The following is a 27,093-nucleotide window of genomic DNA, read 5'->3' as shown; positions in this document are numbered from 1 at the left end:
GAGTCGCGGGGTCGAGGAAAAAAGAGGATGATGCTGGGAGCAATAACAACATGGCCGGGCTCGCGATGCAGAGCAGAGCGGTCGATACGAGAGCTCAACTCGGGGTCAGGGAGGGCGAGCCTGAGGGCACTCTCGTTGGCACGATACCGGTCAAGCCGGAATTCACGTACAGATTCAACGAGCCTCCTCGGGAGTTTAACCTCGATCCGAAAACCGGGGTGATAACTACCGCGAGGGTACTCGATCGGGAGTCACTGGCAAGCGACAAGTTCGATCTCGTTGTCCTATCGAGTCAACCGACTTATCCTATTGAGGTGAGAATCAACGTGCTCGACGTCAACGACAACGATCCGGAATTTCCGGAATCCAGCATCGCTGTTAGCTTCTCCGAATCGGCCTCGGCCGGGACGAAATTATTACTGGATGCTGCGAGCGACAGGGACACTCCGGAGAACGGAGTCGCCGATGATTATTTCATCGTCGACGGTAATACCGACGGGAAATTCCGGCTCGAGGTAACCGCGAACCCGAGCGGCGAAACTTCTTATCTTCATCTCGAGACAACCGGCAAACTCGATCGGGAGCAGATAGAATTTTACTTTCTCAACGTGTGCGCCAGGGACCGCGGAAGGCCGCCGAGGCTCGGCTGCCTCCGCGTAAACGTCACCGTCCTCGACGTCAACGACAATCCACCGATTTTTCAACAGAGCGATTACGTCGTGGCGCTCAACGAGAGCGCGCCCATCGGCACGACCGTACTCACCGTATGCGCCAACGACAAGGACACCGAGGACAATTCCCGACTGACTTATTACTTACCGGACACCGAGTCACGCTTCACCGTTGATCCGGAAACGGGAACTATCACGATCGCGGAGAGGCTCGACTGTCCTCAACAGTCCTGCGCGATCGCGAGGCCCGGCGGTGGCTGCCCGAAAAGCTGCGTCATGACCGTATTCGCCCGTGATCACGGCTCCCCGAGACAGGACGGACGCACCTACGTAACCGTTAATCTCGTCGACGCGAACGACCACGATCCCGAAATAAAATTCAACTATTTTCCACAAATGGTCGGTTTCGCGACCGTCGACGAGAACGCCGCGAGGGATTCGATCGTCGCAGCGGTCGCGGTTATCGACAACGACGAGGGTCTCAACGGGGAGACGAGTGTGGAGATTCGCGCTGGTAACGAGCTCGGACATTTCAGGCTCGACAACACCCAGAGCTTCGACATCGTCAAGGTAAACGGGCGTCTCGATCGCGAGGAGATACCGATGTATAATCTGACGATCGTCGCGACCGACAAGGGTACACCGCCGCGATCGACAACCGCTTATCTCGTTATTCGCGTTAACGACGTCAACGATCATGAGCCGGTTTTTCAACAGAGCGAGTACACATCGGTTCTCTCGGAGTTGTCACCGATTGGTACTTTCGTCGCGAGCATCTCGGCAACGGACGCCGATTCCGGGCTGAACGCCCGCATATATTACGACTTTGATTCGGGAAACGATGAATCCTGGTTCGCGATAGATCAGGACACGGGCCTCGTTACTACCGTCGCCGGTCTCGATCGTGAGATTCGAGGCAGCGTCGAGGTTCGCGTGACCGCGAGAGACGGCGGTCCCAATCCGAAGTACGCGACGACGCATTTGCGGGTCACGATACTCGACGAGAACGACGAGGCGCCCAAATTCGCGAGATCGGATATCCGCGTTGCCCTCTCGGAGGACACGCCGCCCGAGAGCCTCGTCGCCACGGCTACGGCCCTCGACAATGATCAAGGAACGAACGGCAGCGTCTCGTATCACTTGCATCCGAGCGTACATCGCGATTATCCGAAGACTTTTGGCCTGGACGGCCTCACCGGGCAGTTGACTACGAGACGAGCCCTCGACCGGGAGAGCATCGATCGATATCGCGTCCTCGTCGTCGCCCGGGATCAGGGAACTCCTCCGCAATCCTCAACCGCCACGATCATCCTCACCGTCGAGGACGTCAATGACAACGCGCCAATTTTTTATCCACGAATTTATCTGTTCCCGGTGGCGGATTACACGCCGATCGGCAGCTCGATCGGTAGGATCGCGGCGAGCGATTCCGACGCCCGGGAAAACGCGCAGATTCGTTACAGCCTCGAGGCCGGTGACGGCGAGGCGCTCTTCGGCCTCGATCAATTGAGCGGCGAACTCATCCTGAGAGGATCCTTGCAGACGTCCAGGAAGAAGATCCACGAATTGATTATTTCGGCGAGGGACACCGGGGACAAAAAAGCCCCGGAGAACGCCGTCGTCAGAGTTATGCGGGCCGAGGATCTCGAGCATCTCGAGTTCGACGCACCTTACAACGGCTACGAGTTTCGTATAAGCGAGGATCGCGGTGACTGCGTCGAAATTGGATCGAAGCTGGGACGTCGCCGCGTCGGGAACGTCCGAGTCGGCCCTCGCTACCGCGGCCCCGAGGTCGCTTATACCATCGTTCTTGGAGATCCGGGGGGAGACTTCGAGGTCGAGGAAAGAACCGGCGTGATAACGACCGCCGGTTGCATCGATCGCGAACGCGTGAGCGACTACGAGCTACGAGTTATGGCGAGGGCCGGCCTCGCGCACGCTTTCGCCATGGTCAACGTCACCGTCATCGACGTAAACGACAACGCGCCGAAATTCCCGATGGGAGATCGCGGGGACGAGGTTCTCATAGGCGAGAACGCGGCTGTTGGCCAACAGGTTTGTTCGGCCCGTGCCAAAGACCGTGACGCAGGGCAAAACTCTCGGATAAGCTACTCCCTGAGCCAGAATCCCGGGGGACAGTTTCGAATAGCCGAAAACACGGGAATAATTTATCTGGAAAGATCAATAAGCTCGCCACCCGGTACGACGATGAACGTCGAAGTGACCGCCGTCGACTCGGGCGAGGATGAACCGCTGTCGGCGCAGCTCCTCATCAGGGTTACCATCGAGGACGTGAACGATCACACACCGGTATTCAAGCTCGCGAGCTACGAGAGCTCCTTGCCGGAATCGACCCCGGTTAACGAACGCTTCTTCGCTCTCCGAGCCCTGGACGCCGACCTCGGGGCCAACGGACGCGTCCTTTACACCGTGACGGACGGCAACGCGGAAGATCGCTTCGGCATCTTTCCGGACGGTCGGCTCTACGTTAAACACGCCCTCGATCGGGAGGAAAGAGATTACTACGCCCTCGAGATAACGGCGATGGATCAGGGCGTGCCCGGGCGAAGTTCCGTCGTGCCTCTCATCATCCGCATAATCGATGTTAACGACAACGCGCCTCAGTTCGCAAACTCGAGTTTCACCTTTCACATCCGAGAGAACGAGCCGGCGGATACTTTTGTCGGTAAATTATTGGCCAGCGATCGTGACGCCGCTCGCAATGCCGATCTGACGTTCTCGTTGTCGGCGACTCAGCAAGATTTCACGGTCGATCCCCGAAACGGTTTCATCAAGTCGATGCGGTCCTTCGACCGGGAGGAGCTCGTCGCCAAGACCGGCAACGCTTACGTCAGCTTCGAAGCTATTGTAACCGACAACGGAGCGAATCGTCTTCGCGACCGGGTCAAGATAACCATCTACGTGAGTGACGTTAACGACAATAGCCCGAAATTTCAGCGATTACCGTACAAAGTGGAGGTGAGCGAAGCCGCGAACGCGGGCACTCAACTCCTCCGGGTTTACACGAGCGACGCCGACGAGGGGCTCAACGGCGACGTATTTTATTCCCTCGAGGGAGGCAACGAGGACAATCGATTCGCGATCGACGAGGCAACGGGCCAGATAAGCCTGGCCCGTCAATTGGATCGCGAGGCTCGCGATAATTATTCCCTGATCGTCGTCGCCCGAGACGCCGGGCTCGAGACTCGTCTCTCCTCGAGCGTAACCCTTGAAATCCGAGTGCTCGACGAGAACGACAATTCCCCGGTATTTCGCCGGGAGAACAACGACGCCTCCTCGTACGATCGTATCAGCGTCCTCGAAACGACCCCCGTCAATACCGAGCTCATGAGATTTCGCGCGACCGACGAAGACCTCGGAGCCAACGGGGAGCTCGCGTTCGCCATCACCGCTGGCAATCGTCGCGACGCTTTTCACATCGACGCCCTAAGCGGCGCTCTTTACCTTCGGAAATCCCTCGATTACGAGGAAATCGAGAGTTACACGTTGAACGTAACGTGCAGCGACGGTGGCCACCCGAAGCTCGCTACCGTCACGAGCCTCCGAATCGACGTGATCGACGCGAACGACAATCCACCGGCTTTTCCCAACACCGCGATCGTCCGCCAGATCCGCGAGGGTATCGCGGTCCGTTCGCCGGTCCATACGGTCACCGCCGAAGACCCGGACTCGGGCCTCAACGGTGCGGTTACTTACGCGATCGCCAGTCAGGACCCGGACGATCGGCGGCGTCATTTCGGCATAAATCCTTCGACCGGCGTGATCTACACGCTCCGGCCGATCGACAGGGAGCAAATCGACACGTTCAAGCTGGTCGTCGTCGCGACCGACCGGGCGGAGCCGCCCTCGGCGAGGTTATCCGCCGAGAAAATCGTCATCGTCATCGTCGACGACCTCAACGACAACGCGCCGATATTCGTCAGCATGTCGGCCGCTGTTTTGCCTACGAAAAGCGCCCTTTCGCGGCGGCTCGGCCAGGAGATTCCGGTCACGAGGTTCCTCGCCCGGGACCTCGACTCCAGCACCAACGGCCTCGTCACCTACGAGCTGCTGCGATCGGGACTCAACTTCTCGGACATGTTTCGAGTCCACCGGAGCACCGGAGTCCTAACCATGAAAGTCCCGAGGAGCAGAGACCTCCTGGAGCGCACCCGGAGGTATCAGATCGGCGCGAGAGCGACCGACGAAGCCGTCCAGTCGGAGAGAAGATCCTCCGAGACGTATCTCACCCTCATACTTCCCGGGGACGAGGAAATCTCTCCGCCGGCCTGGGAAAACGACGATGATCGTCTCCAGGGTACCGTCTACGAGAACGAGCCCCCGGGTGTCAGCATCACGAGAGTCATCGCCAGCAAATCCCCCTCGAACCCAACCAACATCGCGTTCGTCTCCCGTAACAAGGGAGACGGAATAATCGAAGCTTCGAATCGAGAAATCGAATATTACGTTACGAATGTGACCGCCGGGAGCACCGGCCAACAAGTGGACAGACTTTTTGACGTTGACACGAAGACCGGTGTACTCGTGACCGCCGTTCCCCTCGACCGGGAATCCGGGATCGATCGTTACGACGTTCAGATTTATGCGATCACCGTTGATAACGGAAAGTCGAGCACCGCCACGACCAAGGTGAGTTTATCTCCGCCAATAGTTTCATCATTTTCCTCTATAAGCTTTTTATCTATCTTCTTTCCCATAAGCATTATTATAATATCTAAATATAACTCTCTCACGGACGAGAGAACACGCCGCGGAGATTCAGAGGACGGTCCCACGCCTGCTCGAGTCCCCGAACCAGCAGTCTCCGCGGATGGCTCAAGATATTTATAATAGAGAGCCGAAGCATTCCACCGCGCGACCCAGCGGGGGTCCCAAAGGACGCGCCTCTGTAATGGCTCGTTCCTTCGCCGATCCGCGTTCCCCTCATTCCCTGCTCTCTCTCTCTCTCTCTCTCTCTTTTAGTTTTTCTATAATAAATAATTATTTCATAAATGATTTGGAGCGCACGAGGCTCTTCCAGGAAAGTTCAATCGCGCGCAGGAGATTCCTTGGGGTTAGTCCCGCGAAAGAAAGGAATCCGTTATGCTCGAGGGATCTTGTGTTTGTTTGGTGTGTGTAGATATACATACACGCGCGAGCCAGACGCGAGAGAAGAAAAAATGCGATTTTGTTATCTCCACCTGAACCCCGACCTCGGTTCTCTCATATCTTAATGATTCCCCTCGCAACAGTTGTTCGTAGACAAAACACGGCTGTTTGCGGGGCCCTAGCGAAAAAAATGCCGAATGAGAAATAAAGGAGAGAAAAAAGAAAGATGGTGCGCCGGGAGCAGGAGACGAGAGGCAACCGAGAGAGGCAAGAGAAACGATAAAAAATAATGATCCTTCATAAATAATCTTTCGATATTAGACGAGGCTTGACTTTTTTACAACGAGACGCAACGTCGTTTTCGCCACAGACTCGCAATCCGAAATGCGAATAAAATCTTTAAAAATAAATCAAGATCTCTCCCTCGCTCCCTCGCTCCCTCGCGCTCGCTCGCACACCGTCCCAGGAGAGACACTTGGATTATAACGGTTGAATATTTCTCTCTCCCGCACCCGCGCCCCACTCGTTTACGATTCCTTCCCGAGCCCGAGAGACTGGCGCGTATAAAACGGGCGGAATCCGCGCCTGGGAAAGGAAGAAAAAAAAGAAAACAGGGAGCGAGTATAGAGCGTGTCGAACAAGGAATCGACACGTGTTGGCTCGGGTGGTGCTCGTCCGGCTCTTCGATCTATCTGCACACTCGCACACACACACACGAACACACAATACAAGCCTTAAAAGTAATAGTGTGTGTACGTATACGATACTCTGGATATGCATATGTCCGCCGCGTTATAATAAAATTCGGAAGATCACTCGCAACAACATATATATAGACGGGGATCCTTGAGCCGGATCTTTCTCCCACGAATGACGAATGACGAACCATTCGATCGTACCAAACGAGGGACGATCTTGGCGGTCCCGCAGTTTTTTCCTCTTCTTTAGCCTCCTTTTTTTCCCCTCGTTCTCTTTCCCTCCATTTATTCGACGTTTGGCACACGTGCGCGAGCCCGCGGACAGTTTAGGGCTTGCGAGAAATTAATTCGTACGATTTCGAGGCTTCGCCGAACGACGGCACATTTTTCTAAAGAGCAGTACGCCCGAGACACAAAAAATAGTAGATCCTTACGATTATATTTTTGGTGACGGTTACCACCGTGCGACTTTCTCTCTGCTTGACAACAAATTTACGATCGTTCGATGATATTTTTAATAGAAAAATTATATTTAATATATTCGATGTCGCGTTCGATGACCCCCTCGCTCCTGCTCCTCGTACCCTGTCGATTCGGCCTCCTGCCGCCCGCGGTATATGAAATAAAACGTTTTTTGTCTCATTGATTTTTATGCCATGCGGCGAGAGCCGTCAACTTTTGCAAATAGAATTTATACCCGGTAGATATAAACGTTTGCTGGCCAATAAATATCGACGGGATTCGGGTCGTTAAAAAAACAAGGTTTACGTAGCCTTTGGTCGTAGGCGCGATTGCGTAGACGCGCTCGCTCGATTCGAGAAAAGAAAAAGAGAAGGAGAAAGAGAGAGAGCTGGAGGTAGAAAGAAAAGGAGGATGGTGAACAGCTTCTACGAAGCCCTTACTATCTTGCCATAATCGCGGGCGACCTTCGCACACTGAGAGCATTCTCCCGGGTGCAACCTCGTTTCATCGTGTCCTCCTGATGATGCCGCCGCCGTAGTAGTAGCGCTCGGGAGCGCGAGCACCACACAGCGAAGAAGAAACATCGCGGCAGCGGAGTAAAGGGTGCTTCTGTCCCTGCTGCTGCTTCTTCTTCTTCTTCTTCTTCTTCTTCTTCTTTATCGCGAAAGTCGTCCGTCGAGTATAAACGGGGCGGTATGCAGCAGCAGCAGCAGCAGCAAGGGGAGGAAATCGCAGCGGCAAGCTCGCTAATGACCGCCCGCGATACCGCGCTTCACTCGCACCCGGAGATAAAATTTTTTTAGAAATCACTGCTATACGAGAGCCCGGCTCTCTCATCCTCCTTCTCTCGTCTCGGAGAATATAATTCTTCGAGTAAATATTTTCTCGAATGGAACTGCGCGCTTCGCTCCGGGCCGATTCGAGGGCGCACATCCCGCGATAAAAAATGTATTAAACCGATCGGCCGTCCTCCAGAGGTTAATTACCGCGTGGTGTATCACTCAAAGAAACTCGTAGAACGTCGAGCCACTCGCGAGTGGAGACGTATCGCGGCGAGAGGATCCCTCGGGTGTTGCGCGCCCGCTGATCCCGCCGATTGAAAAGTTCACGCCGTTTTCTCCCCGTTCTTCAAACCCTTCGCCGTTACTCTTTATACCTGTGTACAGCCGACCAATGAATCATGCATGAGAGCTCCGTCGTTTCCCACTCGAATCCAGGGGCAATATGGATCGGCTAAGCGGAGGTCATTCAAAAGAGGCTGGAGCTTATCGCCGAGTGCGGAATGTCACTGACGTCATCGGAACCATCTCGGAGCGAGGAAACTTGCCGAGTATTTCGCACGATCCGTCGACCTCGACTGAAGTTTCAATGACAATCCATCAAAAACTCTTGTTCGAAGGTCAAAAATGTGATTTTTCAAGTTGTTTTTTTTTTTCTTTTTTCTTCTTCCTCTTAAAAAAGGTAACCCTCGATCGGTCTCGGAGCTTCTCCGAATTACAGGGGCTTGGTACTCCGCAGTCGTGCGGAAAAAAAATGAAAAGAGGACACGCGCAAATATCCCAACGCGCGTATTTCCGTCTCTTTTCTTCTCTCCCTCTCCTCATCCTCCGGAATATGCCCCCGCGCGCACCTTTGGCCCTCTCTCGCGACTGGCGAACGATATTCGCGAGACTAGTGTGTGCGTGTCTCTCGCGAGCACGCAATTACGCGAGCGCCCACGCACTCACCACCGCGGAGCAGAACGACTTTCTCCCTCTCCCTCGCGGTCTCGCTCTCTCCCTCTGCGTTTTCCTCCACGCATGCGCACCCGCGACACGTCCCAGTCTTTTCTTCTCGCTGCTCTCCTCCTCCTCCTCGAGCAGGACTCTCCTGCGAGGAACAGGCTCCCGCGGGATATGCTCAATTGGCGAGAGACGCCGATGCAGAGATCCCGCGCTAGCGCTGCCCTCACGCACGTCCGCACTCATTAGCCCTCCTTCTGCACGCATGCGCCGCGCGCTTTGCTCACTCGTCGCACGCTGACCAATCTCCTTCCTTCGTATGTATAGACGATCACCGACAAACCACGTACTCCCTTTGTACCTATATTTATATACACATACGCGTCGTTCGCGATCTTACACGGGGAGATACGAAAAAATCGCCCGGAGCGTTTTATTCCGTCATCCCGCGCGCGCGCGCGCGCGCGGGCGCACTCTCTCGTGTATAAACTGCTCTCATATCCTTGTATATGGGCTATTGCGCGCAGCAGCGCCGTACACTTTTTCGTCAACGAAGGTAAATGCCTTTTATAACATTGAGGAAGCTCGTGCGCGCTAGAGCCGTCTCTTGGCCTGCTGCGAGGACGCAGTCGGCGCGGGGGGATTGACAAAGTAGTCCGCGGCTCTCGCTTGACGCCGCGCGCTCGGAACGACTTTGAAAATATGGTCGCGACGGGCCTCTCTCACTCGGCCTAGCATAAAGACTTAATTACGCCTTTTTTTTCCCACATAAAAGAGACTTCCTAATTCATTCGAAGCGTGTCCTGCTCGGATCACCGTACTGTCTCACGCATCCGAATTTCTCGTCTCTCAAATTCACCTTTTATTGTCCTGTTAAATAACGAATTTCAACGAATCGCGCTCTTGCCGCGGAATTTTTATTGTTTAAACATCATAAAATAAGGAATAGAAAGGAATTCCTTTTTTTGGAAGGTTTTTTGTCCTTATCCTCGTTTCTCGGGCCCCGAGGAGCCTCCGATATTCCCCTGAAATGGCATGCTATATGGGGGAACTTTGGAATTTGGACCTTCCCTCGAGACTGTCGATCTTCGTCAAACGATCGTTATCCGACTCGCCCCGCATCCGTCCTCTTGCAGGCATGAAAAGCATTTTTGTCTGCAACCGTAATCGAAAGAGTCTCGGGAAATTCGTAGAACGAGCGGTATACAAAGCATTTTTCTTTCTCGATTCCTTCCGTCGCGCTCGCCCGTTGGCGCGCGTATCGTGCGGGCGTTTTGAAAATTCGGAAAGCTGCGCGCCGAGTTTCGCTCGACTCGGAGGTACCCGTACGTCGCGAGATGCGAGTCTGCATTCCACGCCCAAATTTATAAACACGAATGTACCGAAAAAGATATCCAGTTCGAAGGAGGGCCCCGCGGGAAGCGCGCGGCGAAGCGAGAGAGGGACCCGCCGTATCCTCGTTCGCTCGCTCTTCTCACTCTCGTCTCTCAGCCTCGCGTTCCTCCTCTCTCTCTTTCTCTCTCGTTCACTCTCGACGTATCGCAACGTCCTCAACGAGGAAACTTATCTCGCTTTTATCCACGATTCGAATAACGACGAAGCTCGCCCTCGTGGACGATCAAGCGCGCTCGACGCTCTCTCGCGCTCCCGCTCGTTTTTTGCCGGGAGATAAACGCACAAATGTGCACCGGATGAAAATCGAGCGCGCGCGATATGTGCGTCCGTACACTTATTCCAAATCGCGGAGGCCACTTCCAAGAGGCTTCGGATAATAAGTTGCGGGGGCTCGCCTCGAAGGGGGCCCTATAGAAAAAGAGAGGGAGAGAAAGAAAATCCTTGCAGACCTCCGGATCTCCGGGTCTCGCGAGCAAAAAAAGCTCGATAAAACTATCGCGTCACCGGGCCTGCTCTCCTCGCGGCGGGGGCAGTTGCGTCGAACGCGAATAAAGATCCTCGAGCCGGAGAAAAATTGTTGTTGGCGAGCTTCCTCAATTGTTCTTTTGTTTCTCGCGGAGCGATATAATAATTTTTAAACAAATGGAACGGCAGCGGGAGAGCGGGGGGGAGGCCCAAGAGGAAGAAAGTTGTTTCCGATAAATCGGCTCGGATATAAGCGGCAGAGCCGGACGGCTGGCTGGGCTACTCGGGTTCCCGAGCTCTTCTCGGTCTGGCTGACGTTATATACGGAACGATATAATATACCTGTATATCCCGTAAATTGTACGACGACGACGACGACGGTAGGGGGCGTATATAGAGAGAGGCATACGGGGGCCGCGGGCGCGACGAGCCCGAGTGAAAAAGTCTCTCAACAATGAGATATAAATCTGAAACACACGTGGAGCGAATAAGATTTATCGTGTCGCTGCACGAACATATTACCCTATGTACGTTATATTTTGTAGTCCAAAGTGTGCCAGGCGAGAGAGCCAGGGAGGGGGAGGGGCAAGAAATTCCGCGCGAGAATTTCCGCACAACTCGGTCAAGCGTGTATACGACGATAATGACGAGAGAGTGATAGCGTTTGCGGGAGCGAGGTAGCGCGGGGAGGCGAGAGAGATGAACGACCGAGGGCATTTCCCGTCTGTCTGTCCGTCGGGCTTCTCCGTTGCTCCCGCTTTGATACGCATCGCGCTGCTTATTGTACGTTATTTGGTGTGCGAGCGCGAGGAGTTCCCACGAAATTCTCAGCAGTCCGCGCTCTCTTGCCCGCGCGGTGGTTACGCTGCTTTTCTTACCTCGACTCTCGAGAACTTGAGCTTGGTGAAAACGGGCGCGGGCACCGCTGCGGCGAGTATCTCCGCTGACTCATCGTGTTCGATAGGCCAGCACCAGGACCGCGAGTAAACATCAATCGGAGAGAAGAACGCTGCGGCCGCGCGCGGTAGCGCTCGACCCGTGACACGAGCACTCTTCGATTTAGTCTTGTCACACAAACCTGTAATCTACGTCCGCGCGGCTCTTAATTCGCGCGGAGATTTCGACGCGAGGCAAGCGGCGCGTCGAGGAACGGAGAGCTCGATGCGCGGGGGCGACACTTTTCGCCAAGTCCTGGATCTCGAGACCCGAGGCGATCGCGCTGCAAGGGGGCGCAGACTCCCCCGGTGACGCAACAAGGAAAGCGCAGCCTGCTCGTGCGATATAAATCGAGCTCCGCGCCCGCTATATCGATAGAACGAGGGTGCCAAAATAAAATGGCGCGCGCGCGCGCGCGGGAGACCGGCGCGTGTATTTTTATATGCGCAGGATGTGGAAGCAGGGCCGAGGGCAGGGGAGCAGGTTAAGTACGAAAAATAGCCTCTCGCCCACTTCGCTTGAGAAATAAGAATGAAATTTGTTTAAGAGAAATATATATAAAAAGGACGTGCTGGTCGCTGATGAAAGGAGACGGGCTCGTCTCTGCTCGGGCATGTCAGCTTGATGAATTAGAGTCGACGGTAGCGAGAGTCGAGCGAGCGAGGAGCCGCGTATAGAGGAGGAATATACGGGAGGACGCGAAGGACGAGAGCGCGAGGATGAAGCCAAAGAAATAATACCACGCGAGGCGTTCTTTGTTCGCGCGCCTGCGCTGGAATGCCGCGACAGACTATCTCCCTCTCTATCTCTCTTGCTCTCTTTTTATATTTAGCTCTCGCTTTCTTTCTCGCTAAAAGTAGCCGCGAGCAGGTAAGCGTGAGCGAGAAATCTTGGAGCATATACACCAACGTTCAATACCCGGGCGTATGTGTATACCCACGAATCGTCATCGTTTCTCTTTGCTTTTCGTTCCTCCTCGCCTCCTCTTTTATTCTCACTTGTTCTCCCGCTGCTGCTCCCGCGCCGCCGCTGCTGCTCCTCTCTCGCGCGTCTTCGTCATTCAACGATTATATTCCCACATACGTGTACGCGGAGAAACCGAAGCAGCAGGCGTGCGTTTGTGCACTCGGTGATGATGCCGCGTCGCGTCTAGAAAGAAAGAGAGTGAAAAAAAGAGAAAGAGAGCAGCAGACAAAAAGGGAGCAAGACTCGCCGAGCACGAGGACCCCTTCGGTGAGGATCCCCGCGTGACATTAATTTTGAAATATTATTTGGAGCTCTATATTTTTCCGTCTTTTTAACTCCTCCGTTCTTCCTTCCTCTGCTCTTTCTCTTTGGCCTCTCGGGCGATCCTGCTGCGGCGAGTTGCCGAGCCCGAGGAGCAGCATCCCGTCGCGGGTGTGTCCGTACGTCTCGGCGCACCTTCTCTCTTTTTCTGAATACTCCGACTGAATTTTTCCTCCTCGGTGCGATACACGAACATTGAAAAATAAGCTTCTGAATTGAGTCTCCCGTTGAATAAAAACACACGCGGAATATCATAATACATCGTTGCCTTGTTTTCAAGGGGTTTTCAAATTCTACATTTTTTCGGACTCCACCGTGAACAAAAGCCTAGTCTCGCGCGCGAAGAATAGACGTGCTTTGAATAATGAGCTTCCCCGGAGGCGTCACGAGGCCGTTCTTTCTCAGCACGTTTCCTCCGCGCATCTCCCCGCGCTCTATTCACAGAAAATCAATATTTTCGACAATTCCTCTCTCTCTCGAGTGCCCATTCACCGGACTAAAACGTCTCTCCCCCGGCTTATCCGGATATATCTCTATTTTCCGAGGCGGGTCCCGCGCACCGCAATGTCGAAGAAAGCTGCCCTGCTGCTCCTCCTCCCCCGGGGGGAGCGTTCTCGCCGCAGCCGATCTCCAGAAAGCGAAACTCATTAATGACAAAGACGAATCGAGCCAAGGAAATTCAGTACTATTTTTCGCCTCTTTTATTTAGTTATTCCCCGAAGCCCCTCGACATTCCGGGGACAATTGCCAGCAAGCAGGCGAGCGCTCTCCAGAATCCCCTTGACAACGCTCGCCTCGCAACCGAGGCCCCCGTTTCTTCTCTCCGTGCATATAGATTTTCTCAAAGCAAGAGGAAAGCACAGAACGAAAGAGATATATCTGGGATCGTCAGTTTTTCTTTCTCGGCCGCGCAGCATCAGCACCTTCGCGGCGAGCAACGCGCCGTGTCGCCTCGCTTCTTCTTTCTTTTATATTTTCCTCTTTCTCTCCGAAACTCCTCGTTTTTCCCTCCGGACTCGTGTAGATTATAGCGTACATGCATATGCATCTCTGTATACACGTATACGAGCATTATACCGAAGGGGACTAGTCCATGATAATAATATAATGATAATAATAACAATAAAGGTAGTAATAAAAGGGAGGAAAGGCCCTGGGCGATGCCGCGCGGCGCGTCGCCGCACACACTGCACACTCCGCTTCGCTCTTTCTTCGTCACTATTTTCATTCGCGCCGCGATCTCCCGAGGACGCTCTCTCGTCCGCGAGGGCGAGAACCAAGATGAGCTTCATCCGGCTCTCGATTTATCACGTCGTACGAATTTTCGCGCCCGCGCGAGCGTGTTCCTCCTCCGTCGAAGAGACCGGTAGGAGGAAGTCTCGAGCGCGCGAGGGAGGCAAGTGCGTATTAGCCGTGGGAATAATTCTTCGTGCGATCCTGCGTGGGGGACGCGTCTATTCTACGGTGCGAATGACCTAACGCTCCTCCTCTGGTACGCATGTGGAGCAACGACGCACCCAACAACATCCAGTATAGATTTTCCCAAACCTTGTTGACGCGCGACGTCTCGACTTTCGTCGAAATTCAAGTCCTCTTGCGCCGAGTGCGATTTTGCTGATCGAAATTTTCAGTAGGTCCGGATGGCCCGTTATTTATAGTTTCGACCGAACCATCAAAGTCGTCGACGAGTTTCGACCAACGACTCGATGAAAGCAAACCTTTTGCTTCTATCACTTAATTTTTTCTCTCGAAGATGACGAGAGAATGAAATTTCAATTGCACGAGAGCCTCTCGAAGTTTGAACGCCGTTCGGTGAATCGATCGTTGCCAATAAGACGAATGCAGAAATTCCATTAAAATATTACCGTAGAGTTCATTACTCGCGCGTCTGTAAGAAACTCCCGGTGAAAAGAGTCGTTCCTGTATGATGATTATTTGACGGTGTATATTTTCAACTTTTTACTGCGCGTTACCGTGAATTTAACCGCGCACTACGCGAGCTTTGAATTTCCCTACAAGGCGCTTCACGCGTACAAACGCGCGCTTTGTTCATTGTACTACTGTGCGGGGCGATCTGAAAAGTGATGCCTGCAGCATGCACTCGCAGCAGTCCTCACGAGGTTCAACAATAAATAAAAATTGTCCAATTTGTTCCCCATTTCAGCGAGCCGCTGTATATTTTTCTGTAGATTTTCCTGTTGGAATTCGAACTTCCGGTTTTCTCTCTCTCTCTCTCTCTCTCTCCGTGTTTCGAGATTTCGGAGTGAACTCGGCGCACGATAGAGTTCGAGGTGAACGACACTCGCCTCGTTCCAGCGGCTCTGCTGCAAGAGAGAAGCGTTATCGCCAAAATTTTCACATTGGGGGAAAAAGGGGGAAAATATAATGTCCCGCGGAATGAAAACTTTCCCGGAAGAGCGTCCCGGAAAAAAGATCTTTTTGGTAGGAGGAAAAGTAAAAACGCAAAAGTTCTTGCTCGCAGAAAGGACGCGAGGATCGGGAGAGGAAGTCTGAAAGGACGAACCGAGTGCGCACGATGATCCTGAAACCCAACTCCCCTAGGAGACAACTTGAACGCGGTGAATTCTTACACGGAGGGTTCTCGCCTATCATTTAACCGTAAAATCAGATACGAATAATGAGAATTTGTGTATAAAAAAAGGAGGAAATATGATCCCCCATTAAGGAGGTTGGCAATATCGAATGTCCGAAATTGGTAGGTTTTACAAAGCAAAGCTTGGTGGTCCAACAAAGCTTAGCTTGCAACTGCTCGTTTATATCTTTCCAGCTATTTACATAATGTTATAGTGTACTTATTTGGGCGCATAAAATGTCTTCAAAGCTCGAAGGCGATCTGGCCGCGTCTCGCGAGCGAGTCTCGCGCAGACTGCTGAGAATATTTGGAAAATAAAAGTGAAACTTTGCGCGTTCTTTAATTGGAAAACTATATTTTGAGCAAAATGTAAGCTGCTTCCGATGAAAATACTCGCAGGATTTCAAGCCTCGTCCCTCTGCCCCTTTTTCACAGTTAAATCGGCATAATTCATAGCTACCGATCTTTGATTTCGGATCGCTAACAAAAAGAGCCATAATTTACTGGAAACGGAGTAGCGTATCATCAAATCGAAGCAGCATAGCAGCAGCAGCAGCAGCAGCAGCGAGTCCAATAAGTATTCATAATTCGGCTCATTTTCGCCAACTGTTCATTATTTATCATTGCCTCCCTGCTTAAACGTGATCGATGTGATCGAACTGCCACGAATGTTTATCGGGCGGTACGACAGAGAGAGAGAGAGAGAAAAATGTTTCGCGACACCCTGTATACATATGCCACACGATGTTGCACCGAGAAGAATGGACAAAGTGCGAGGAGAGATGCGACGGTGGTGAGCGGGCGCGAGGACGCGAAGGGTGCGCCAGCGGGCCACGCCATAGTTGCGCCGGACTTTGCTCGCTCGACATGAGGCGCGAGAGACGAAGCAAGAGATAGAAGGGATTCTTGTATGCCCAGCAGGCTCCGGCGTAGTCTTCTCTCTGGCTGTTAAGGAGGGAGGTAGAGAGTGAACGAGCGCCTGGCAGTCACTCAATGAATTATTGGCCATAATAGCAGTGGCAGCGGCAGCGAGCGTGCGAGCCTTTCGGACCCACTCGGATATCTTGGGCTACTCTCTCTCTCTCTCTCTCTCGGTTGGCCTCTCCCGTGGACGGATTTAGGTGGGACGGTTGCACACCTCTGATGGAGGACGAGGGCGCGAAGACTCCCCGCGACGATGTTTTTCTTTGTCAATGGGCAAGAGTTTGGGAAGAATAGAAAAAAAGGGGGAATGGAAGGCGAAGGAAGGATCGCCGGGGTAAGGGGGGCCGTGGGACGAGCGGCGAGAGCTCGATAAGGTCGGCGAAAAGCGTCGCGCATCTTTGTGCGAAAACAGCTCGATGAGATCCTCGCACGAAGCGGGAGAGAGAGAGAGCTCGGAAAAGGGAGGAGAGAGATGCGCAAGGCCCTCGGGAGCGGGAGCGATAAGAGAGTGGCTCTCGTCCAAAGTACCACTTACGCAAACTCACCCCGAATATATAGCAACGTACACACGTGCATATTAGTATATACTTTAATCGCTTCGAATTTTCGGCGAAAGAGTCGCCAAAGGGCAAAAGTCGGAAGAGCAAGCGCGCGGCAATGAAACGGGCGAGGGAGAACGAGAGCGGAAAATAAAAAGGAAGAGGGAGATTGGGAGAAAGAGTTTGAAGCGGGTTACACGCGTGTGTACGCGCCGTCGATATTTCCCGTACGTAAGAGAGCTACGAAACGATGTTTCAAAATTGATAAAAATTCTTCGAAAGCATCGGCAGATACGAATCGATACGAGACCGTATCGACTTGTGTTGCTGCACTCCTCCCCGTCCACTGCCTCGCGACTATAATAAATACATACACGAGGATGGCCGACTGCACCGGAATTATAATATTATTTTAATATAAATAATCGAGGAATATCCCGGGGATACGCGATTGGCGAAGCGGATGAAAAAATTCGTACACGTTCCTCCCGGAGCTTTTCGCGATCTCTCCTCCGTTTTCGCGTCCTCGCTCGCGTCCCTTTTTTGCGCCTTTCCCCGCGTCGACGCACACGCACGCTCCCACACGTACGAGTAAATACAAATATATTTTTTAACATTACTTTTTTTCTACGCATTTTCATGGCGCGTACCTTTTACGATTTACCTCCCGCAGTCTCTCCCGCTCTCCCGTTTCTATCACCTTCGGTTTCTCTCCCGATACGACCGGCCCGACGGTCCCTCTCTCTCTTTTTTTCTCCTCTTTCTTTCGACGCTCCTCTTCGCGCTGTTCTCTTCTAGACGCGGAGAAACCGAGTCCTCCCGTCTCCCAACCTATTCTTGCTCTTCCCTCCCTCCCTCCCTCCCTCCCTCCTGACGAACTTTACGACTCTGCCTCGATGCATTCGCTAAATTTACGACGACGCGTACGTGCGTGGCCAAAAGTGTGAGAAGGCCCCGCTCCCTTCTTCCCCTCTCCCTCATCCGGCTCTTCTCCCTTTCTCTCCATTTTCGCGATGCAAATATTTTCACGTTGTTAATGATTTTTCACTTGTTTCCGCTTCGCTTCTCGTACACGCCGCTTTTTGTTCCCATTCCATCTTCATTTTCTCACGAATAGTTTCTCTCCTCGTCGCAACGAGCACTCTCGCGAACGGCTTTTCTTATCGGTAAAATCCCCTCCCCCGGCCTCGCAGCTCGGCAATGCGAGGATTTTTAACGGCGATCGGCACACTCCCGCGATCATGTAAAAAGAGTGTCTGATCCCACGCGTCTCTTTTCTGACCCTGTCGAAATATTTCTCGCGCGGATGAGCCCAGCGTGGCGCGCGGCGGGGCCAGGATATCGCCCGAGTGAAAAAAAAAACTAAACGAAAAGAATCCACCGCGCGCACAACTGCGCGAGCGAAGATGAAGAGGAACGGGAAAAACTCTTCCGTCTGACTCGGGATTCTTCCGTTACGTCTCGCGAGAGATTCTTTTACCGCGAGCGCGAATCTCGCCTCGTCCCTCACTCCCGTTCTCGCATTTTTTTATCTCAAAGATTCGCGAGTATCGCGACTATAAAGATAAAGACGATACCACCGCGGTGTGATCGAGATACACGCGACTGGAGCCACCAAAAGAACGAGCCATACCGCGCTTCCATATACACTACCGTTCAAAAGTTTTCATCCTCCTTCATTATTTCATCGCGTATCACGCACATTTTCGTACAACGCAGCATCGAACTCGCGAAAACTTGACGCTCGTCGCCTCGGAGCCCACGAATCCTCGGAGAGCCTTTCCCCTCTCGCTTTTCAATCTACTTTTCCCTCAAATTCAAACACTCTTCCCAACGATGATTCACCAGACTTTTTCATTCGTTGAAAACTTTTGAACGGTAGTGTTCAATACCGCAGATAGTCGCGCGTGTATATAGGATTGCAGTGTGTTTCCTTCATTCTTACATACAAGATACTCGAGGCGCGTTTATCTTCTCATTCTGCCTAATATATATCGGCATGAGTCCCGTATATACGTGTACTCGGCCGTTTTTTTCATTTTCCTTGCAGTGCGTCGCTGTGTGTTCGGTGGTTGCTGGCTTATTGCCTTTTCGTTGTTTTGTCGGGGCCTCTCGCTCGCCCAGTGGATCGGGCGACTTCTCCGGCGCGCCGCGCGACCGCTCTAATTATTCTTCGCGATCGCGGCTCGATAATGCACGATGCTCGGTGGTCCTGTGCCGGATAAAAAAATATCATTTCGAGGAAGAGAGAACGAGGGAGGGGAAACGGTCTCGGATGTTTAGTCCGGTCCGTAGGACGTTTGCCCGGGAGGATTTGTTGAGGGTGCGTACCGCAGCGGCAGCAGCAGCAGCAGAATAATGCGTGCACCTCGCCGCTCGGTCTCGCGGGGCCCCGCGAGCGGGGATAATTGCGGAAGGGAGTCCTCGGCGGGGCTCTCGCGCTTCCCGCGCGACCGCGGAACGACGCCTCCTCCGCTCTATGCAGATACTTTTACAGATATACGTGCATATGTACGTACGGATATACAGTTACAGGGCCGCGCGCGCGCACTCCCAGTGCGGGAGATAAGACACCGGCGATAAGCAGAATTTAGCCCCGGAGCGGTGATTCTCTCCGCGGTAAGGCGGAGGGGCACTGCTGAGCGAGATGTTTTATATACACGAGAGGATTACCGAGGCAGCGCGTTGCGAAGCGGAGGTACCCCTTTTCGAAGAATTTGTATGAAAAATTATGGCAAAAATGGGCGGGGGGGGGGGGGGGGGGGAGAAGAAATTCTCTTTATCGGTGGATAAAAGTTAGATTTTTATCGAAGGTTGAGTAACGAGTGGGGCGATACTGCGTAATTTTCTTGTGCGCCAGAAGACCGAGGATTAGTTGGGAAAGGACTTCGTCACACCGCGGTGCTGAAGCGGGGAGTGAAAAAATCAGCGTGCGTTCATGAAGTTTCGCGTGATTCAATTGACTCGGGTCAATTAGCCAAATGAAACAATTGGGGTAAAAAAGTAATAATTAAGTATTTACAAGAGAAGCTGCTGCTGGAGGGAGTTGCGGTCTCTCGTTCAATCGGGCGAGTAACGACTCGAAAAAAATGAAAGAGCGAGGACGACGGGAGGAAAAGGGAGCCGAAGAGGTTGCACGATGCACCGGATCTCGTCGTCCCTGTGGCCATAAAACGGGCATACCGTGTTATTACCGAATTATAATAACGATATTATATCGTTGTTACGCTCTCACCTAATGCCGAAGACGAGGAGCGCCCCGCACTATATCGCGCACGGGAGGAGAGAGACCGAGGGAGCCGGAGCTCTCCTCGCGCGCGAGCGAGTCCTTCGGAGAATTTGGCAACGACGAAAAAAGTCGCAAATCGGTTTTGGGATCGCGGTCTGCTCCTCGTACCGCGGATATACACACACGCGGACACGCGCACATATCGACACACTTTGCGTAACTCGCTAATGGGCCATTCATTAGAATGTTGATTCTTCTCGGTTGAGGATAGCAGGCTAGCTGCTGGACGGAAGAAGTCTGCGGAACGCAAAAATCTAAACCCGAGAGCGATCCCATACCGTCGCCATAATGGGAGCCCTGCTCCTTCCTTTGCAATTCGCTACAAATGTCGCAAATTCTCTTTTTTTCAATTCGTTTCTTTCTCCGCTCCCCGCGACTTAATATTCCTCCGAATCTTTCTCTCTCTCTCTCTCTCTCTCTTCCTCCGAGGCTGTCGGGTTTTCGGGGGTCGGAGGGAAAAAAAAGAGGCTCCCGTCGCTCGCCCGGGGCCCTCCTCGCGAGCGAGCGAGACGCGAGTCTCCGTTACAGTCCGGCGAGCCTAATGGGCGCTCTTTCGAAAGCCAACTATAACGATATCGCGTCTCTACATCGCTCGAGACACGAGAAATCATGTTCGAGCTTACGGTTGAATGCGCCTGACGCCGTTTTCCGGGTGAACGACTCCCGCGCGCGGCCCCGTCCAATATTTGGCGGACATCTTTCTCAAAATCTATCCGAATACTAGTTGCACGTGCCCGGATCCGGGGCTATTTCTCAAGCCCGATGCCCGCTTGAACGAATGCGCCTCTTATGCAACTGATCGATCGGATCCTTTAAAAAAATTTTCATGCAGAAAACAACCAAGAACTCGCGTCGAACGAGCTCACTAAAGCCTATAAAAACTCTTTCTCTCGGCACGATTAAAAACGAGGGACTCGAGAGACGCAAGAAAAAAATGGGAAAAACTTTTGCTCTCCCGAGGCCGTTGAACCCGTTGCCGGTCCCTCCGCGATCTCCCGCGCTCTTTCTCGTGAAATTCCGGTATCTTTCTCCCCCGAACGTTCGTCCGTGCTCCTCTCATTCACCGCGTGTAAATACACCGATCCTTAATCTTCCGATATCATTTCGCGTGTGCGCGCGCGCGAGAGCCCACCACTTTCAGAGAGATATACTCTCACTCTACTCGCTCTTTCTCTCGAGCCTTTGTCTTTCGGTTATCGCGTACGCGTCTTCCGCGCCCTTGCCCGTTAATCACGGCGCTTTCTCCTTCTCTTTTTTCCACTTTTTCGTGCCTCCTGCCGCTGGCCTGCTCCTTGTCGTATTTCGTTGAAACTTTTTCCTCATATTCGCGCGCCAAGTGTCTTTTCTGCTCGCTGCCTCCGTCGCGGTCCCTTTTTATTCTCGCGGGGTCTGTTAAAAGCTCCGCTATGCTAACCAATTCGCTCAAGCGCGCCTTTGCCGCGCGTACCTAACGTCGAGCCCCTTTCCGACTCCGCGCGCGTCGCTTTCCGACTTATTCGGAAATAATATATCGCGCGCGGCTCATCACCGCCCGTAAGTAAGTGTTGCTTCAATTTTTGCCCATAAAGACAGCGGATAAAAGGAAATATAAAGGGAGCGCGAGAGCGAGGGAGGGAGAACGTGCCGCTGGCAACTCAAGTTTTGCACATAGTATTGCAACACCACGCGGCCCGGCGCGCGGTAGAGAAGCCGCGAGAGAGCCGGAGCAGAGGCTGAATCTAACGGGGCCCTGACTTCTCTCGCGTCCGGAGAACGTGTACTCGCGGGCACACTATTATGTGCCGTACTGGTCCAGCACACAGGGGGGAGAGAAAAGAGCGGCGAGGGCGGGCCGAGGGGAGGAGGTTCGCTCGCGACTTTCGCGATAAGTCTGTACTCCCGACGATATCTCCTCTACCTACCATTTTTGTCCATTGGAATTTTGAATTGTATCCGCGCGCGCGGCATGAGAAAACTGTGCACGTCCTTCGTACCGGCGGACGCGAGAACGGATTAAAAAGTAAATTACCGTGAAAAATTGATGGTAAAAATACGTACGTGTGCGTGTGTGACGCAAGAAAACGTGGGAACGAGTGTAAACATTGTATTTAATATTAATTACGGAGAGTATAGTTTTTTTTTTACTCGCTTTTACCCCTTTTTATTTCGAGACATGTAAACAGGAGAGCGCAGTTTGAAATTTTTATCGCGACTCGTAAAACAGCTGTAGGCATGCAGGCTCCGTTGCATGAGCGCGACGCTTAAAGTTATACGAGGCTCAATAAAAATGAAGTATTTATTGAAATTATGATGAATAAAAATCGTAATTTTTTGCTTACATTATTGCGAGTATCAACTACATTTGATGATTCAATAAAATCATTATCACGAACGGTATACGCACACGATAATTAAGGATATCGTGCTGCCTGTGCGATGATCCCGTTCGCAATGAAATCCGCGGTAGTGACGCGGTAGTGCAACGGCGGTGCGCGGGGCGCATCCTCGAGGAAAATCCCTCCCCGATATAATATTCCTTTCGGACTTTCTCCCGGGCTCGCTCGATACCGGTGCAGGGACACTTGACCCTCGGTTCTGCGGTTTTGGGACATCCTCTCGTCGCCGCACGGTGCGCGGGCGACGACGCGAACCCAATACTCGACCCCGCGGGCTCCTCGTACGACAAAAGAGTATAGATTCAGAGAGAAAAAAAGCAAAGGGAAAAAGAAATGAGAGGAGAAATCTCGGGCACGTTCGTGTACGCGATCGGTACAAAGCGTTCGTGGCGCATCGTTCTCCCGTTTCTCGCGGGATAAAAAGGCCCAGAAAAAACGACCACGCGTACATGCAGGTTCTCTGGTCAAGGCCCGGGGAGACGCCGGGAACGTCAACCGCGAAGGGAAAACTTTGGGGGCTTCATCTATACCCTCGCGCCGTCCCTCTCTCTCTCTCTCTCTCTCTCTCTGCCTCTCTGCCTCCCTCCCATCTGCATTCTTATTATTTTTAAGAATTAATACCAACTTGAAAAAAAACGTTCTCTCTTATTTCTCATCTCGTCGTCGGACTTGTCTCTCGACTGGGTTATCGGGGTCCGGGATCGTTCCTATACGAATGCTCCGACCGAGAGGATTCTCTCGATCGTTGATCGCGTCAAAAGTGTATACACACCGAACCTATATACGCGCGCGCGCGCACACACACACACAATGTGTGTGTTGTATATATATGCGCGTAGAGGCACAATCCGTTGTGCAGCAACAGGTTCCTTTTACTCGAGCAGCAGATGGAAAGAGATCGACCGGGATGAGGTATGCGAGAGACGTCTGTGTCGTCTATCTCGGTGTGTTGGACGTATAGATCCGCGTATATATAAGTACTCTCCATATGGGCGGTATATATATTTATACGCTGGCGTGAAAGACCCGCCGAAGAGACTCGTGACTCTGCTGGCTCTTTCTCCGTTGGGCACCTGCCAATCGTAACGATGAGGGTCCGATCTTTCTCCGATCGGTTCGCCAACTCACATCCTCTCCCTATCTCTCTCTTTCTCTCTCTCTCTCTCTCTCTCTCTCGCCATCCGTTCGTTCGCTCTCGAACACTTTGAAAAAGATCGAGAGGCAATTTCTCGAGAAGGACTCGATCTCTTTTTCGAAACGTATGGCTATCTTGAAATCGGCCGTTCCCCTGGTCCGCGGGACGCGCGGTGTGCCTTCCCGTTGTGACACACGCCGGAGGTGGCTGCTGGGCGCGCGAGCAGCCCCGGCGCATTCTTCGTGGACGAAAGAACGGGACGAGAATCTACAACGGGGAGATGGCTCTTGGAAGAAAGGACGAAGGGCGAGGGGCTCGAAAGTAGCAAAAGCATGAAGCGAAGCTCGTATCGGAAACGCAAGAGTCTACGATATGCCGGCCGCGACCGGGAGAATATTATCTCTATTCTTCATATGTATATAGGCTCGAGGAGAGGAGAAGAAGCAGGATAGAATACGAATGAGAGAGAAGCCAAGGAAACGAGGACTATTAGTCTCTCGCGAGCGAGGAAAGGATATTTCTTATTGTCCTCGGAGAGATATGAGATGGAATTATGGGGGTGTTTGTAGTGGTGAATCTTTGTGTAGATGTACACAAGGAAGGTTGCATACACGCGAGGCAAGTGTGTTGTTTCGTGCTTCGCTCCGAGTTTCCTATATGGGAAAAGAGCCGCGCCGCGCGCAATGTTACGTATCGTTCGATGTCAGTGGTGGGTTCGACCCCTCATAGAGAAATTTCTTCGTCTCTCTTTGCACACTCGTGAGAGCACATCGAGAAAGTCGGAGGCTGCGAGAGGGAGAGGAGGAAAGAGCGGGGGAGAGAGAGAGAGAGAGAGAGGAAACTTTGAGGGTAGAGCCGCGCGCAGAAGCGGCATAAGAAGTGAAGAGCGTCGGGAAGAAGAATAAGAAGAAAGAGAGGAGGAAAGAGGAGGACCAAAGAATGGGACTCAACTTCGTGCATGACCCAGAGAAACCCCCGCTGAGCGACTCGATCCGCTGATCCCCGACCGAGCAGCTCTCTCACTGAGATACCATCATCTCTCTTTCCTCCCTCCATCAGAACGACTCGCGCGCGCGCGCGCACACACACACGTTCGTGTAGTTATAAAAATACGTATATAAATATATACGCTAGGCGTACTCGCGAGTTTGTGTTTCCGTGAGGCAAAAGTCGCCCGTGGCTTTTCGTGCTGTTCCCGCTCGTCGTCGCAGCCGTCTCCGCTGCGGCAAATCCTGTTGTTGCTTCTGCCGACGATAAAAGAGAAGAGAGAGAGTCAATATTCTTGGCAATACTCGCCCAGACACGAGAAGCCTGCGGGAGGAGATTGAAAAGAGAACGTTCAATATAAGGGAGCGCAAGATATTCTGCGGCAGCTCTCTGCTCGTTACGTCGCATTACCCTTGACTTTCGCAGCTCGAAATATCAAAATTTGCTTCTCCAAATCCCGGTGGTTTTCCGCACCCTGTTATTCGCGGTGAAACGCGAAACGACGCGTTCCTTCGTTTCTAGGCATTAAAAAAGTTGAAAAAAAAAAAAAAAAAAAAAACAACGAACGAACGACCACCGATTAAAACACGGGCCCGAAAACGCTTCCTGCGGGAGAATGGCCCAAGGAGGGAGAGAAGAGATGATCGAGACACCGTTTGTTTTCCTCCGCTCGAGATAGCATCTTCGAACGAGGTTGACAAATGTCCGCGGTTGTAACGTGAAATGTTGGAAGATATCGGCGACGTTCCTCTCTCGATTCTCGACGGGAGCGAGTCGGCCGAGCGAGGGAGTGACAAAGAGGAACGATCGTTTGTAAAAAGAGGATTAAAAAGGAACAGCGATAAATGAGAATAAACAAAAAAAAAAGAGACTGAGGGGAAATAAAAGAGCAACATTGTCAGAGGCTCATAGCAGTTTTCGGGCGGGATCGATTATATGCCCCGCTCGATTTTTCATATTCGGAGCTTTTTATCGATGACGAAATTCAAAATTCCTCGAGCCACAGCCCGTTCCTACACGCATACGTGTGTGCGCGCGCGCGCGCGCCTGTGTTTATTATTCACTTTTCGATGGATGGAGAACGAGAGGAATTTCAGAGGCGCATATGAGAAATAAGAAAAATAATAAAATAAAATCGAGTCCCCTTATGGGATTCGAGAGAAAAGAGAAATCAGGACCTCCCCGTTGTGTAGTAGTTGGGCCCTCAACATCGAAACGATCAAGGAGAACCATATTCGTGGGCTTCTACTCGGCTCTCTCTCTTCTCTCTCCTTCTTTTAGAAGCTGAGCCAACAGCTCTAGGATCATCGAGAACCAACGGACAGTTGTTCCCCTTTAGCTTGAAGAAGGATGAGAGCAACTACCGAAGAGCATCGTTCGGCTCTCGAGTCTCTCGACTAGAGCGCGAGGTGAGACGGACCGAGTGAGCGCGCGCGCGAGAGAGAGAGAGAGAGAGGAAGATGAGAAAAAAGAATGCATCTCGAGGAGAAGAGGCGAACAGGGGGCTATAAAGATGGGTCTGGCTGTTTATTTTTATATTTTTTCCCCGAGCGTGCGAGAGAAAGAGAGAGAGAGAGAGAGAGAGAGAGAGAGAGAGAGAGAGAGAGAGAGAGGAGCATCGCGACTGAGGGAATAAATGCCGAATATACATCTAGAGAGAGAGGCTGCTTTGCAGGCATAAAGGCTTCTGAGATGCCAAGACACGCGCGCTTCTCTATTTGTACGATCATGTTTGATCGGATAAGCGTTTCGGCTTCCCTCGTGTGTACGCCCTGTGCGAAGAGAGGAGCATCTACGATTATACATACGCGCGCGCATACCTCCGAGAGCTGGAGAACGCGCTCCTTCTTCTCCTGCTTCGAGTCCTTGAGATATCAGGGGGGCGAGCCGTCCTGGCGCTCTCGGTCCATCAAGCCAAGAGCAAGCACTGCTTGATCGCTGTCCGCCGCGATCTTCCCAAGTGAGAGAAAGAGAAAGGAGAGAGTGAGAGATTTAGCATCCTTAAACATTTCTACACCTTATATATATATATATATATATTCAAGAGCTCGAGCCCTTCCGTCTCTCTGTTGAAAATTGTTTCGCACGCAGCTTCGCATTATTATCGATTCTCGGCGCTCGGAACCGTGAATAATACATACATCGTCTCCGCGCGCGCATACAGACGCGCGCGCACCTGCGTACACACCTACGGAACATCTTTCCTTATTTTTTTTCTCCTTATTTTATCATGCGCCATTTGTCCCCGCGTCCTAGCACAATGCACATCGGAACAGGTACCCCGGCAGCTTCGCGGCCGTCCCACCGCGCGAGCGCGCGATAACGTGACCGTCCAGTCAATGAAGAACCCTCGACGTTCGCCTTGTAGCGTGTAGACACCGCGTGCTGCTCCGTCGTCTTTAACGCAACCCTCGCAACGCACGCGTTCCCACGATACTCTCACTCTTCCTCATAATGATATTCACTCGAGAGTCAAAGTATCCACGCGGACACGGGCGACGTGCGTC

General features: G+C 52.5%; 1 protein-coding gene across 1 annotated transcript in view; it reads left to right on the top strand.

Moving 5' to 3' along the window:
• Positions 1 to 27,093, top strand: part of ft (cadherin-related tumor suppressor fat) — a 56,709-nt gene continuing 29,616 nt past the window's right edge. Inside the window, exon 1 of the mRNA XM_043431034.1 lies at positions 1 to 5,321. Within this exon, the coding sequence (XP_043286969.1) occupies positions 51 to 5,321 (5,271 nt within the window). The 5' untranslated portion in view covers positions 1 to 50. The remainder of the gene's footprint in view (positions 5,322 to 27,093) is intronic.

The sequence above is a fragment of the Venturia canescens genome, chromosome 10, assembly GCF_019457755.1.
Source record: "Venturia canescens isolate UGA chromosome 10, ASM1945775v1, whole genome shotgun sequence".
Lineage (NCBI taxonomy): Eukaryota > Metazoa > Arthropoda > Insecta > Hymenoptera > Ichneumonidae > Venturia > Venturia canescens.
The sequence above is the reverse complement of the archived record's forward strand: the minus strand, read 5'-3'. Positions and strand labels throughout refer to the sequence as shown.